This window comes from Chelon labrosus, assembly GCF_963514085.1.
Source record: "Chelon labrosus genome assembly, chromosome: 12".
Lineage (NCBI taxonomy): Eukaryota > Metazoa > Chordata > Actinopteri > Mugiliformes > Mugilidae > Chelon > Chelon labrosus.
Genome location: NC_140345.1, coordinates 22,054,460 through 22,071,325, shown reverse-complemented (window position 1 = coordinate 22,071,325; position 16,866 = coordinate 22,054,460). Strand labels below are relative to the sequence as shown.

At 43.0% G+C, this 16,866-nt stretch overlaps 1 protein-coding gene across 5 annotated transcripts in view; it reads right to left on the bottom strand.

The window, feature by feature from the left end:
- rims2a (regulating synaptic membrane exocytosis 2a) overlaps nt 1–16,866 on the bottom strand; it is a gene marked incomplete at its 5' end in the record, with an annotated part of 128,623 nt that overhangs the window by 2,719 nt on the left and 109,038 nt on the right. For 3 of the 5 annotated variants that reach the window (XM_084557974.1, XM_084557976.1, XM_084557975.1), the window contains 5 exons: nt 39–178; nt 326–427; nt 536–648; nt 868–1,009; nt 15,184–15,428. In XM_084557974.1, the coding sequence (XP_084414100.1) occupies nt 39–178; nt 326–427; nt 536–648; nt 868–1,009; nt 15,184–15,428 (742 nt within the window). Of the gene's footprint in view, nt 1–38; nt 179–325; nt 428–535; nt 649–867; nt 1,010–14,407; nt 14,865–15,183; nt 15,429–16,866 lie in introns of those variants that run through there. The other 2 variants (XM_084557973.1, XM_084557977.1) reach the window with 2 other exon arrangements.

The following is a 16,866-nucleotide window of genomic DNA, read 5'->3' as shown; positions in this document are numbered from 1 at the left end:
ATTACTGTAATGTGTTGTTACTGTCTACTATCTTTTACCTGTAAAACCTTCCCTCCAGGACTCTCCTCAAACGGCAGTTGCTGCTGGTAAAGAGGATCCAAGGTTTTTCTCGCTACTTTAGTTTTCTTTTTGGCTATGCAGACTCCATTTTCCAAAAGGTAGACCTTTACATATGGTGCTAGACGAGGGGAGAGAGGAAAGATGTGGTTACGGTTTTGAAAAGCTACTTATTTTTACCCCAGCCAAGTCATCCATCAGCTTGATTGACCTCTGACATATGATTACAGATTTCCTGCGGTAGTGGGTGTCTGAGAGCTTAAATTACCTGGCAGTGCCTTGGAACCTGGTTTTCCCACAAGGCCACGGGCTCTGATGATTTCCACCTCCAGCGCTCCTTTCTTATCCACCATGCCAATCTGGATGTCTCCTAAATTAAAAATATATATATATATATATATGAGTATTAAAAAAAACAAACATGAAAGACTCCAAGACTAAAATATAGCGAGTTAAAGTTTGAACATCTTATTCTCACCCATAGGTGGAGTAGCCAACGTCTGTCTTCCAACCAGCTGAGCAGGGCCAAGACCATCTAGGAAGTCACTGAACTGGGCGTCTGAGGAGAGCCTCACTCCAGGGAAGATGAGACTGAAACAAGAAAAAAAAACCTCACTGGTTACCACAAAGCTAAAGGTGGAGCTCAGGTTTTACTTAAGATATGTGATAGGTCAGACTGAGAGTGAGTTGTCTATGAAATGTTAGTAGGATCAGGAGGAGAGATGCCTACTATGTGTTATCAAACTGATATTTGAATTGTTCGGTGTGTATATAAAAAGGAGCTTTGTCAGAGCGTCCTTGTCTCCTTACTTTCCCTCGGAGCTGTAGCTGTTCATGCTGCCGTCTGTGGACTCTCGGCTGGCTTGCCGAGTCATCCTGCTCCTCATCTCCACCGCCAGGCCCGTCTCTGTACTCCTCTGGATAGTGCTGCGCAACTTCTTACCTCCCGCTTCTGCACACAGAATTACACGCACGACCAAAGACAGAGAGGAAAAAAAGAAGGATACCGACTGTCAGTCCATGGCATTGAATCGTGTTGTGACTCATACCGCGAGATGCGTTCACATGGATTGTCACCGGCATATCATCATTCCACAGGGAAGAACAAAACACAAAGGCACATCTGTGAGTTAGAGCTCATTTCTATACGAGGGATGTGAGGATATTTTCTTCCGGATCATGTCAGCTCCACTATCGGATTCAAACAAGGTCACTTCTTTAACAAGCTCCAAGTACTTACGGCTCTTTCCCCTCTGCTGAACAGAACAACATTCACAGCCAACAGGGGTCTTGTGGGAGCCACCTACAAACATTCAGTCTACCCCCCCCCCCCCCCCAGCCCAACTGATCCAAGAAGACAGCTGACTCCCTCCATTAAGACTCCTGGTGCTCATCTTTACCAAGCCTCCCTGACGGTGTGCAGTTTACGCCTGTGGCAGACAAGGTACCTACACAGAAGTACTGTATGAACGCTCCAGCACTTGACACACACCGGCCGATCAGAAACACATATATCCCATTCAGAAATAGGACACAGAGAAGGCCCTTAGATTAAAATGATGCCAAGTACAACAGACACCTTTTAAAAACCTTTTAGCTGTGTTAAGGTGATATGTTAGCACTTAACACACGAGTCTGGTCTTTAAATATGTAACTGAGCATAGCTAAGGTGCTATCAGAAGCACCTCAGGGTTATTAAATGTTGATGTGTTCTTTATAGGGATGGGGTTTCATTTTATTTATTTTTTATTTTCTTGTCACTGTGAAGTGACGACATCGTGTTATTTCCCAGAGGTCAGAAAACCACAGCAAAGCTTGACAAAAGTAATAACGGAGATATTATCAGTTCTGTGAGACCCGCCGCGGGGCGCAAAGTTTTAACAAATAACTGGATATGCAAAGAGCCCGTGTAATATTGTTGTAGTGATTTGCCAATTTGTACGGGTGACTCATGTCTAGACTACAGCACTCTTAATCCAGTTATCATCTTGGGCTCTGCTGCCTTTACTCTCCTTCTTCTCCCCTTGCTCGTCTCGTCGGAGCGGGAGCTTAGGACCGGAGAGGATGCGGCGTCATCTCTCACACAGGCCTAAACAGACGTGAAGCCTTTCAGCCTTGAAATCTCAGTCATTCAGCTGGCCTCCGCCTCCTCTTCCTGCTCTTCACACGTTACAATAAAGGATGCAGCCACAGAATGCATCTCTGACGTCTGCAGCGGAGCTTTGCCAATCAGTGGCCGGTCTGATGTTATCAGTGTGAGCACTGACAACACACCCGTTTAAAGCTACTGCCTGACTGCTGTGTGACAAATTAGGAGAATTTATACTGCTAATTAGAAACACAGACACACATACCCAAGATTTACAAGCAAAGACCACACACAGCAATATGTAATAATACGAACACGGTGGCATTGTCTTACTTAACTTATGTATACATGCACTTTTTGGGAAAATGCATTTAAAGCCGTTTCAGATACAATAAATATCTCGAAGATACAAGTGTGAACAGCACTGGTTGTAGACTGCATTTCTGAACTACTTTCGCAAAGCAAACAAGAAGTATAACCGTAGATTGGGTGGCTCCACGCCAAAAGGTCACCTGCCCTCAATTTTTTGGGTCTGCCAGACTGGAAAAGACAACGACAGCGTCTCAAGATGCTGCTCAGTCGCCAACAGTGGAAGTGTAAGTACAAGTGAGAGTAAAGTTGAAGCTCAAAACAAAAAGTGCTTGCAAATAAGTAGTTAAAAAAGGTATAAAAATTTAAAGAATTGTTTTTCTCTGTAAATAAAACTACCGCAACTAGGACAGGAAATGATAAGTGCATCCTGGGACACACACACGCACATATATAAATATAAATGTTGTACATGGTGTAGGCGTTAACACTACTGTTGAGGAAATTTGAAGCGACAGTCATTGAACAATGTTGTGAGCTAAAAAAGCTCTACCGCCCACGAAATCCTAAACAATGATTCATTCCAGTTACTAAATCCTTCATCCGGAGAATCAGAAAGAAAATCATCAAGGGGCAATGGGATATTGGTTCAACTAGCATGAGTGGAATTGAACAGCAAGCAGAATGGTTCCTATCATCATCTGTCCTGACACCACTGACGGCAGCAGCAGCAACAGAAGCAGTATGTCTATTTGACAACAATTAACAGCCTGAATAATAAAGAACACACAGCTCAAGCATCATATTATACTAACTGAACAACACTGTCTTCCTAATTAAACCAGTGACATCTCTCAGCCTGCCCCAATTATTCTAGCAATCAATACCTCTGCATCTCCCACTAACCCTGAACCTGTCCCCTCGCTCATTTCCATCATTCAGTTTAACAAGCACTGCTGCCCCCCAGCCAGCAGCTGCTGCTGTGACATTGCCCCGGCTGTCAGCTTACCTCCATCCTCCTCATCGAAGGAGTTCATGCAGGGGAAATAGACAGCCAGTGCCTCAAATGATGCGGACAGGCTCATCTTGCTCTGGGAGCACTGGATGCGCATCCCAGGAGCCGGAGCAGAGGCGTCGTTCCCCTGCCTTCCCATGGTGACCGGCAGCCGTCTTCGTCAATGCAGTGAATCAAATTACAATCGAACTAAAATTAAACTCTAATCTAATCTACTTAATGCACCAATGCAGCTGCAGAAGAAGCTGCTATGCTGTGGGAAATCAGTGTCGTTTCAAGTCTAGTCTGTCCCTAGGTATCCTGTAGATGCTTCTTAGGTAGAGCTTTAGAAAAGCGTTGCTTCAGTAGTGGAGTCTTGTGCTGTCTGGGTCTGACGTTCCTGCTGCACCTCTTTCTTCAGAGGGGGAGGGGAGAGAGCTGCATCGAGCTCCTCCAATCGGAAGACCGGGCTGCTCAGGCGCACCTCGGCTGACTCTGCGGGTGAACAAGCTCTACCCAGAGATACTGAGCCCCCCCCCTCCCCACTCTGTTCCTCATGAATTTTCTTTTACCTCTTCTTTTACCATTTGCTTTCTCTCTCCTCTTGCTCATCACTGTCATTGTCCTGTCCTCTCCATCCTCTGTCCCACCACCCCTCCCTCCTTCCCTCCCTCCCTCCCGCTCCCTGTCTTGTCCAGGGGCCAGTGAAAACAAGCTTATATCATTAGGGTCTGCCAACAATCCTGCTCCTCTATGAGAGTGCTCGAGCCACATGGCGATCACTCGGCGTTCACGTGCCAAGCTCCTTTATTTTTTCTCTCTTGCACAACTGCAACATGACAGCTATGTTGCGTTGGGGGTGGGGGGTTCGCTTTGCTTTTGCGGTCTGTTTTCATGTCCAAGTAAAGAAAGGGGTTATTGAGTGGATAATCAAGTTCACGTGCAGACCCCGCTGCAGCCTCTCAAGCCTGCTCTGCTTCAGTTTCTCGTCACCAGTCACATTCCACACCTTCAAACAATCAGAGGCACCCTTTGACTGATTGTCTTACACACCTAAATATTAACTTTTTTTTTGCTCTATTTCTGCCATTTGTGGACACGTAGGGTAAGCCTTTTTTAAACAGTCTAGAGCTGAGAGACACTACAGGGGTGCTCAGTGAAAAGACGGCTACACAGGTGGTCCCTGAAATACTGGTAACCCCACTCCTCTGGTAACTGTCACCACTGCATCTTAGTTAAAAAAAAAAAAAAAGTCCCGTGCTGCTTTGACGCATTGCAAGAGAACCAACCGTGGCGCTTTTGTTCTGAATATGCATTTGGCAGAATAGGCACAGGACAAGACAATTATGGTGCCTCTTTGCGCTGTCATAAATATAGCACACTCCCTGTAGTGTTACTGCTGAGGGAAAAGTTCCCATCTATGAGACACCGCAACCTACTTCCATGAAGGAGCCACTTAATGCACGGTGTCCATGTGCAGGTTTCATCTAGGTCACCAAGACCGAAAACAACAGTTCACATTTACATCTAGAGGGGATATCAGACAAACACACGGAGTTACAATACAAGCAGACGGGTCAACAAGTTTGAAACTTTATGAAAGGACAGATTTTTTTTTGGGGGGGGGGGGGGGGGGGGGGGTTTAAAAGCTTCTCCGAACTCAAACAGTGACTGATGGACAGAATGGGTACCTTTTAACTTGAGGCTCTAATAGTGGCCGTGCGATTCTGACAGAGGGTTCATCACATTAACCCTGACTCAGACACTGAGACAACCACTACTCTAGGTGGCTTGTCATGGATTCAGACACCAGCCGTGTGATATCTGCAAGATGAATTCAGCTGACAAGGGGATTTTCTTGCAGCACAACAAGGCTGACACAGTTGCTTTTTAGTGACGGCTAATGGATGGAATCCTTCTACATTTGGTACAGGTATGCATTGTGCCCAGACAATGAACCCTAATGACTATAACAATCTCTTGAATGGATTTCCTTTGGACAGATTGACCATCACCAGGTTTAACTCACCCAACCCTACCAGCAAAACACATGACAGCTATAAAAACAACTTTGTATTTAGCCATAATTAGCCAAAGTCAGGATGAACAAAAGACAGCTCTACTATTGTTATTGTTATATTTTTCCATGTTGGTGTAAGTATTTAGCTTTAAGTCCCACCGTCATAGTGTCAGCCACTACTAGCAAAAATGACATCAGTAGGATTGGTAAATTGATCCGAAAGGCTGGACACGTGACCGGCTGGAGAACTGGAGACATTTGTGTCAGGACAGGAGGACACTGGACAAACTGCTCTCCATCATGCAGAATCCGACATACCCACTACACCGCTGGGGCTCCGAGGGGCAGTGGAGCTCATCCTCCAACAGACTGATTCAGCTCCGCTCCCACAGTGAGCATTTCAGGACTTCTTTCATACCATTCTCAATCCAGTTGCACATACAACTACACAAGTTTTTTCCTTATACTATTTTATTTTATCTTTCTTTTTACTTGGAGTTCTCAATAGTGTTTTTTATGTGCTACTGTGACCAAGCAATTTTCATTGTGGGTGAATAAAGCCTGTCTCAGTCTAAGCCTGTCTAAGTCTACTAGCATCAGCCATTAAATTATTATACATAAAAGCTGAAGCGAAATGATTTGGCACTGAAAATGAGCCAGTGAAAACAATCAGAGTAAATTACTATAGTGTACTATATGACTGTAGGGTCACCAAGAAAGGAAACATCACCATTTCTACATCCAGTATGAATATATGGTAGCAAGAAGGGACTCTGTTGCCTAGTTTATTGACGCTCACTTTGTAAAAAATGGAAGTTGAACATTAACTAGGCCGTCTGTTGTATTATATTCCACCGCACAGATGAATATATTTCTGATTCATCAAATACAAATATGACTATTTACTATAGAAACCCCTCAGTCTCAGTAATCACAGCAAATCAAGTAAATGTTCTGGACTATAGTAGTTTTGGTCATTTGTCTGTTAATATCTGCCACAAACTATGCCAACTCGTGAGGAATCTTTTTTCTTGGATCGTCGGGTAACATAATCTATAGCTGCTGCTGTGTTGTTAACTCAGATATTTAATTAGAAATAAAGTGGTTGATGCTGTGATTTAAATGAACTGTCCTTTTAAATTACCTGCTTTGGTAATAAATGTGTTTAATTTGACAGTCTGGTGAAAATAATTACGCACAACACCGCAAAACATGGTTCATCCCACCTCTATCTATATCCCACTCACGTGTGCCTCTCAGTTTGACACCACATTTGGCACGTGTTGCCTTTTTCAACTTTCGCACCTTTGGCACGGTTTATTCTTAACTGTCCACCCACTGTGCGGTGATGGAGAGAAAGAAAGAAAGAGGGATTTCAACGTATTTCACAGGTAAACACCCACTTTGTCTGACACGCGACACCTCAAGAAAAAAAACAAGCTAAATTACGCTTGTCGTCACGTTTGCTTCATCACATGTGGATGTTTGTTGGAGAACATCTGACATTAGCGCTCAAAAGAAAAGCCACAATGAAACTTTCAAGTTAAATATATTATTAAAAGTAATAATCCAGCTCTCTTCAAAAGTCCGCTTTGCCTCCTACACATCTTTATGAAAAACAAATAACCAGATGAGTTTAAACCGGCATTACATGTGTGATGTGTTAAGGTGTGTTAATATGCCTTTGAGAATTTGAAGTGATCACGTTGCAGTGTACGCAGGTCTTCAAGTTTTTATTTAATTTCATGTTCATCTTGAAAAGAAGAATCTTCGTCTTAGGCCATTAGGGTCCTCTCTGATTTCACAACAGCATGACTAGTGCAGATTAACACTGAGCAACATATCTGGCCTCACTCCAAACTATGACAAGGACAGTGACCGCACGACTGGGAATCACAAGCTCCTCAGAAGGCAGGTATGTGTAGCATCTCACCAACCTTAAGACAACAACAAAAGGAGCGTAATATCCCAGAACTCTACGTATATGAGGTCTGTCTAGCACGCGGCAGGAACCAAGGACGGAAGCTTTTGGGAGTTTGTGATTGATGAGGCCAGGCCGGGCCAAGCGTCAGAGAGCGACTCTGGCCGTACTCACTGTAAACAGAGCCTAATGGAGGGCTCTAACCCTGGCACTCACATGTACGGAGGTAGGCAAACAGACACATATGAGCACTTAAATGCGCACACACCAGGATACACACGAGTACAGATACTGGGCAAACACACTGTTTCTTCACTCGGTTTACATTCCCTGCTGCCTTACACAATGCAGGCCGGTCCTGTGGTTCTGGAAAATACAGTTTCTCATCTTGGTTCTTAAACGTGATGAAGGAAATAACTTTAATACTTTAATTACAACCTGCTATGCCAGTTCAAGATCACTACACAGCACAAGGTGCATGAATAGATGCTAAATGCGAGACAAACATTACTTCCTTATAGCATTAATACGGTCAGTTTATTAGCAACTGGTGATCTGCTTACACAGATGTAGAAACAACAATTAATGGAGTTGTAGTCCAAAATGCATTGTTTAAGCACTGTTTTCACTAGCTAGTTGTGAGGAAGTAGATTATAGTAAATAAAGACCTGACTGGTTTTGTGGAATACGCAGTGTGTGAGAAGAACATGAAAATGGAAGGATGGCTTTTAATTCCCTAACTAAATGTTCTCTTAATGCAATTAAAAGTGCAGAAATGAGTGTCGTGCTCCGCCTCGACACATATTTACTTCACACTTTTGCTAAAAAGCCTTCACACCTTCGGTGGAAGTTGTGGGGCAAGAGAGACATTTTTAAAACGTGAACAGCGGTAGCCGATAGTACAGTCTGTTCCGTGGCCACCTCCCTCCACTCAGTGGTGCAAACACTAAAACTACAACAGATGGATGGCTCATGAGAGAGTGAAAGGGGATCGAGATAGTGCCAAGCCCGAATAAAGGATCCTAAAAGGAAATGTTGACATCACTCCAGCTGATTATTTCTTCAGAGTCAACAAACTAGCGTCACAAACTAGCGTCACATGTCACATGAAGTCGCCTTGCGTGTGAAAACTCCAACAAGAATGTCATAGGGTCAGGGTTAGGGCCACAGCATAACTTCTCATACAGAAAGAGGAAACATGGGTGTTTTAACCAATATTACCAAGACCAGAAACATCATGCTCAGTCTATGACTTGATTCACCACGGTATTTTTCTAGTGCATGTCTCAACAGACTTCCTCTTTGACAGACAGCTACAGAGGAGTATAGTCAACATTTAAAGACAAAAGAGAGAGAGGAAGTCCATACAATATTTTTAGCAACAGCCGTAGTCTAAAAATGAAATGCGGAGTGGAAGTTCTATTTAAGCCCTATTCAGATGGAAGGCAAGAATGTGCTGTACTGAATTGTGGGATGTGACTATACAACTGTGTCCTAGACTGTGTCCAAGCCTCAGAATCAGGCAAAGGAGACATATGGCTGCATGAGCATGAGCCACACTACAGGCAACAAGCAATGAGCAGCTGGTAGAAGATGAATCAACAGCTTTTAAGCTGAGCTCATTTGGATGCTGGCAGAAGACAAATAATATCCCACTGAAAAATATATCTAGATCATACTGTTGGTTTTAAAGGAAGCGGTAAAAACATGTGCAGCTTCATCCTTTGTGGAGCACCGTGGCTTCGGTCTGCTCAAAAAGGAAAATGACAGAATGATGGCATTTAATACAAAAGCGTAATTCATAGTAGATGTGTTCTTTTGTGATCTTTGCAGCAAATCAGCAAAGTCTGGAGAATCATTGCTCCACAAAGAGGGACTCACATGTCCTCTTCGTTTCCAAAGCTTTCTGGTGTGGACAGATCTTTATTCTTGTGTGTCGCAGCTAAATTATGCACATGCATAACTATCGCAGCACAGAAAAGCATCTTCAAAACAAGAACATTGGTTAATATCTTGGATAACACAAAGTACACTGTCTGCCAGGAGAGACGCCATGTGCTGCTCTCTGTGTGAAAACAATTTATGTAGTCCAACACATCTGAATCTCACACCAGAGATCATGAATAATCATTAACCCATTAGGGATTAATACAAAACAAATAACAAATGAAAATAAAGATTCAGTTGTTTTTATAAGATGTACTTGTTTTAATTGTTTTAATGTGCACGGAAAAATATCTAAGGCAATATACTGAGGGAGAACTAAATCTGCTTTTGATTTCACAGAATAGTAAAACTTTGTTTCTTTAGAACAAGCTCCATCACTCAGATCATTGATAGGTAAATATTTAAAGACTGTGTTTAAACATCGAAGTCAGCTTTTAGCTAACCTTACCTTCATTCTTATCCGGTCAGTGAATTACCTCGGTAGATGGCGGCTGGCGTGATTAGAGAAACCGACGGGAGAACCAACACCAAAGCCAGAAAGTGCACTGCTGTGGACGGGCTCACAAACAACATGCGGTTGTGCCACCTTAAACAAGGCCCACCTTAAAAGCAAAACCATTTAATTCAGATTCAAACATACATGTTCAACATCCCACATCCCAAGTTAAAAGGACTGGAGTCTAGTGACTTTGGAGAAAACATAAAGTATCAGAAAAAGCTGCCACACAGCAAGATAAAATAGAGGTCATTTTCCAGCCATAGCCTACAATTAAACTGACAGAGATTTATTTTATATGGTAAAATGTTTTTTTTTTTTTTTTTTTGCTGACCTCGTTCACAGCCGTCATTGTTTGGTTTGAGCACCGTTACCACTTGTGCAAACTTTAGGCAGTACCTCATACAACCCCGCTTCAAAGAAACTGAGCTGTCAGTTTAAAATTACTGTTGTGTCATTGGTTCCCCTTGGTGACGAGAAGTCTAGAAGTCTAGACTATGACAAGCAATGCCAGATGCTTGTCCTCAGTGTTACAACTGTGCTGTGTGATACACCAACCACTCTTGGCCTACAGTATCTTGCAGTGTATTAACTACAGACAAACCTAAGTTTCTACTGTGCCACTACTTCAATGGACAATCATAATTCATGATCATCACTATTGAACACTGTCGACGTGATGGTTTTGAGATGTTCGAGTGTGAATTAAAACTGCTGATATGAATCCTAAAATGTAAAAAAGCGTATCCACAAATCAACCTAATCCACACTGAGCAGAAGCATGAAACTAATGCCGCAACGTTTTTTCCATCCTTCCAAATGCACGTCAATTACTGGTCCTACTGCTGCTCGATGACCATAGTGACTCATTTTTGTGCACTGCAGTGTATTCATGAATCTGAAAAGTATGAAAGTATCACCTTTCCAACAGTGCAACCGCATATATTTAGGTCACTGCAGAGATGAGCCATCTGGGGGCTCAGACTGATTAACAGCCATGAGACCACTGAGTCGCTGTAGTGGCGCAGAGAGGATATTGAAGGAGAAGGAATAGCAGAGGGAAAGACAGGCAGGAGAAGCTGGCAGTGGTGAAGGAGAGACAGTGAAAAGACAGAGAAGACATGTAATGTTCTGAGGACACAAATGACTGTTATGAGCGAATGAGAGACTAAGTGAGGCAGAAAGTGGAATGGGGAGAAAGCAGTGGGCCGCTGGTGTCCCTCAGCCTGGGCTGGGCCTGTGCTGCTGTGCTCCCTTCATGCATCACCCTGAGAGCAGTATGTCTGCTGCTGCCTCCTAGGAGATTAATTAGCGGCCTCAGCTAGTGGAGGAGCTGCTGAGATAGGCACCAAACTCAACACAGAAGATAAATTACCTCGGCTGGAGGCTCAAAGTTCAGCTATTTTACCACATACAAAACAGCCTGTCTGAGTATTTTGGAGGTCCAAAACTACGTCAGGTCTGGTGTACGGGAAAGAGGGGTGAGAAAAGGTGGGGGGCTGGGAGAGCATCATTCTCTCCGCTGCATACATATGGCTATTCTGGGAGTTGTGATTTAAGTGGCATACGCGTTCTTTCTTTTAGTGTGGGAACATTTAACTCGGAGCAAAGTTTTGAATTTATTAATGACCAGAGTCACGTTACCTGTCCAATGGTTCTGAATATTTCTATATTTTAATGCATAAAACATCTACATGGCGCAGTGTGTGTATATATTCATCATAGCCGTTAGCTAGCAGTGTGACTGAGAGGTCAGGTGCAGCTTTTCTTGAAAGCAAAATAGGACAGTGTTGTGACAGATTGCCTGAAGACAGCTTTTAGAGCAAATTGCATGTCATTATAGCATCAGGAACCACCGGTGGGGGGAAAATATTGCGCGTAAAAAAAGACCGAAATGTCACATTTGAATGTCTCTGAGATTTTCAGTTGACAGTGTCAAATTTGATCCACATAATGAGTTTCTTTCAGGTCCCAGATAGAGAGAAGTAGGACATAAGAAAAATCACAGAGGCACACTCAAAGGTGCACCCAGGGAGGCAGGAAACTAGATGTTAACAACAATGTATTATAAAAGATATTAAAACCCTCCCTACTGATTCCATCTTTGTCTCATTTCTATGTCACTGTCGGCCGCTGCGCCTCTTTTTGCCTATTATGGCCCAGTTTCATGCATTTCCTGGACTGTTCATCTCCTCAGCCTTAATAGTCAGAGGCTGGTGCTGGGTTAAAAAAGCTCACAGCTGATTATGCTTGTGGGCCATCATAGACTTAAACAGCGACCATTGTGGGGTAAACTGCTAATATGGCTGTTGAATGAACTAGTTATGTTGTGAAAATGGTGAAAGATTGCTTAATAACCACAGAGCTGTACCTCAATAACATGTTTTTCATCTAGTTGTGGAAAGGCAAAAAAAAAAAGAGATGAATTCCTTTGTACGGCTGAAAGAGCAGCCGAATTACTCATTACTACTGCATTGCTTTAGGAAAAGCTTCAAGAAAAGCTCAAATAATCACCTAAAGATGCAGCATTATGAATACTGCAGCATTTTGCCACAGACTATTGAAAGAACAGAATCACAGATTTCTCACCACTATAGCCAGCAGTAGACGTAGATGTTTATATAAAGAAGCTCCCATCATTTTTAAACATCACATTCTGCCAGCTATTACAGCGCCAGTTAGTGCAATGCAACCCCATACATAGTGTGCATACAGTAAGCAGTGGCTGTATTTGTAATGCATGTATAATACTGTAAGCATGCAGAGAATATTTTAAGTCAAAATCACTCAACTCAGTCATTTAAACTTAAACAACATCAACCAGGAATCATACAAATGCACCAAAGGGAGTAATAATACGCTGAACAGTAGGTCAATACTGGCAACATCTTCTTCGGCGAAAACGTAGAAATGTAGTGTTTAACGCTTGCAGATGAATTTTCAATAAGCTTGGCGAAGAAGTCTGGTCGGGGCGTTTGGGAATAAACTGGCTCCCTATCAAGCTGATAGCGTAATGTACCAGGAGCTGGAAGACTGCTGAGTGGTGAATGGGACGACTGAGGATAATAAATCATCTTAATGTTTTAGCTTGCTCATGATGATCAGTGTACCCTAAATGATCACATGCATATGCTCAACATTGTTGTCTACAATTACCTCCAGTGCCGACCCGAACTCAGCACTGACTGTGAAACTTCCCTGCGGTTCAGCCTCAGCACAGTTGATCTTTTTTTCCCCCTCTTTTTAACATCTAATTAATTATTGATTAAAAGACAAGCGATCTGGCAATATGTTGCTGCTTTATCGCATGGGTGTTGGTGTGTTTTTCATCCGGGTGAAACGTCTGATTTTTGTGTATGATTAATCAAAGCCACTTTTACTCAGTAATGCATCAGTCTCTACAAAAAACATTCTCAGTCCAAGAAACATTTCCAGGTATCTTTCTTTCTTCTGGTTACTGTTACATTTTTTAGCTATTACCTGATGGATGCCTTGCTCAACCTGAATCAGAAACAACATATATGTATATATATATATATAATATACCCTGTCTTATCCAGTGCACTCGGGGTCTGGTCCTGTTGTGAGATCGTAGTCTCGCATACCAAGTACATTTTCTTTATTGTAGTTCGCATATTTAAGCAGTTATAGTTCTTCTAAACATCCATTCAGACAGAGTGAAACATTTTTATGTCCTGTAAAGTCAAGTGCCTTCCACTGAGGACAGAGGAAACTAAACCTATGGTTGAAACCCAGAGCTGCAGATCGTGTACACACTACTCGTGGCGGTCACCTGGGAGCACATCCTTCCTCCATCTGACTAGCCTGTGTTTGTCAAAGCCATAGTTGTGCTGCTTGACTGATCCGAACCATCCCCCCACCGGCACTTGGCAGTGCTCAAAGAGCCTAAAAAAGAATCAACCATCCTTTGAGCGCACCTTACAACACGGACAATGAGCCTCTCAGGATAGTGCACAACAAAAGTAGGGCAGAAGGCAACTTGGCAGCGGACGTGTTGGTGCAGAATCAAACACACAAACTCAAATATTGAAAGGGAGATGCACGCACGCTCTCACAAACTCCACTGGATGCACTTAAAAGCGCCAAGTGAAATATTGATAGAGCTAGAAGATTCAGGCTGCTTAATGTGTGCCGTGTCTGCACGTGGGAATAGTGTGGGTGTGTGCATGTGAGTGTTCCTCTAAGTTTGTTAAACTGCATATATTCCAAATTATCATTAAAATAACAGCATGTGAGTTGTTGTTTTTTTTCTATTCCCAAATTGAAACCTCTCCGTCATTAACAAAGCCTTGATAAACCAATGTCAACAACACGAGATATGTCTATGAGTCGAGGGCAGCACAATGTCACGTTATTGTACCCAACATATATCCATACATCCATTTCTGCATCTCTCTTTCCATTCATCATGCTATCTGCCAGAACTAAAAAAAAAGTGATAATGGGTAGAAGTGATTATTGACCTCTTTAAGGTTGAAGACAAGATGAAGAGGTGGCAAATTCTAAAAGATGCCGCCACGGCCGTGGACGGGGGTGTGGACTAATTGACTGACCTTCACATGAACAGACAAGACCCCAATCTCTCATCCATCACCGCTGCACACACCACCTGTTTTTCACTCTGTCCGGCACCAGGTAAAGCAGCTCAACCCCTCTCAAATGGTTATTGAGCTCTTTTGAAAAGAAAGTAGGATAGAAAAAAAAAAAAAACACTGCAAAGTGAAGAACAACAATGGCCACATGTTCTGAAAAATAGAGCCTTGTCCATGGCAGAAAGACACTCATTCCCGCGCTCATACAAACACACCCATCCTTTTTCATGTCTCACGTGTGCGCGCATTCTCACATGCAGTGAAAAACAAACGCAAACAGCTGCGATTCGCCGCACATTTTACACTGAAAGATCACAGCGAAGAGAACATTTCAACTTCAGAGAGATTACAAAACGTAACCGGGTACAAACAGTTGTGAAAAGGTGCAGAAGCTGTTGCAACACATTTTCCAGAATAAAAAGACAAATTACACTCGCAAACGCAACTGAAGTAGAGTGATAAGAAAGAAGGTAAAAGAAAGAAGAGAGGGATTTCCAGGATCACCTAGAGATAAGAGAAAAAGGTGGGAGAAAAATCCCTGATAGTGTCTTCGTCTCTGAGAGGCTCAAAGACCTTGCAGGCAAAGATGGGAGAAAGAGAAAGAACTGGAAAGGAGAAGAATTAGTTGCTGAAATTCTGCACGGAACAAGACAGAAGAATCAAAACAAAGACAACAACAGGGCATAGGACAGATGAACATACATGGAGTACACTAGCCGTGGAGTTGGATGCCCTACCTGTTTGGCTGAGCTGAGAGGTGCTCCTGCTCTTGCGCGACATGCCAACCATGGCCTGCATTTTGGCACCAATGCTGGAGCGCCTCTTCTTGTCGTCAGTGCCTACCGTGCCAACCGCCGTGTCTGACTGGCTGCCATCCGTCTTCTCCAGGTTACACATGTCACCGCTGATGCTTGTGCTCTTGGTCATGTTCATCCCACCCGATGAGCCCATCTGCCTGTTTTTCATTTTGGATGCAAAGTCACTGTCAGCCACCGCCATTGACAGGGGGGCGGGTGAGGACAGGGGGTAGAGGGGGAAGAGAGGACAGGGCAGAGGAGGAAGGAGGCCAGTGGAGAGGATGTGTACAGAGAGATGATGGAGGAGGAAACGGGAGGAGAGGATGGAAGAGGTAAGAAGAGGAGACAGGAAATAGTAAAGTGTGGGGTGAGAAGGAGAAAAGGACAGAGTTCAGGTACAGGAGTTCATGACTTACAGTATAGATATGTTTAGGGTTTAAAGTAGATTAGACTTTTCATGCAGAAATATTGACCATTTTTTACTGTATTCAAGTGGATTTAGCCCCTAAAATACATATATATTTTTGTTTTACTGTGCTGCAGATTTTTCATCACGATTAACAAAGCGTTTCATACTTTAGTTTTTGGATATTCATTAGTTTTGTCACTTAAAAGCTTTCTTTTTAGCAGAAATACCTGATACCAAACGTTTACTGTAGAATAAAGATGCCTGATAAAAGTAAGAGCTGCCTTTCATGTACGCCCGTTAACAAAAAGTCGTGACCACCTACTGGAAGGTTGTCTGTCATAAGCACTGTACTTCAGATCTTCCTGTTTGAAAGGAAATAGGCCAGCGTCCAAATTAGCGTCTTATTTTAGCTCTGCCAGTGAAATTATCTCTAAGAGACAAATTACATTCTGTATCATGGGCTCTGCATTCTTAATGGGATGAGTTACATGTAGTCGCCCTCAGGCTACGGCTCATTAATTTAAGTGTCTGACCTCCATCATGTCAACTGGTTTATAAAGACAACTTATGGGGAGACGTGCCAGCTAAATGAGAGAAGAATCAATGGATTCTGACAATTAAGTCCATCCATTACTTCAATTAGACTCAAAAGTTTGCATTCATATATTAAAAACTAGGGTTCAACTCCATTGAATTAATGAATTAATAATCTGTATGCAGTGGAGATGATTGCTTGAGTTTTAGAAACGTGACTTGCTGAAATTATTGCTCACATGAGTCTTCGCTGTGTAAACACTGGCACACTTAGATTCTCAAGACAACTCCAGGGCTAAACATTTAGTTTTGGTTGTTTAAACTTGTTAGTTTGGTTGAGAGCTGGTGCTGAAATAAGTCAGATGTGCTACTAAAGAATGTAAACACCACGTATCGGAGCCTGCAGGTTACAGTAAAGCCTTTTGTTTATGCCAGTCCTGATGCCAACGGGCTCTGTTATGGATCAACCCTGTACTTTCATGCATAAATATTGAATGCTCATTGAGGGATTAGCGCCTTTGATCGGCCGATGCAGCCCAGAGGCTTTGAAGCCCACTTCAAGCGTCTCGACTCCTGTCAACACCGCGGGCCCGCGTGCCACAGGTGACATTCTAAAATATGCTCTTTTACTACTATCGTCACAGCGAGGCTGCATTTCATCCGGTCGGCAGAGGGTGACA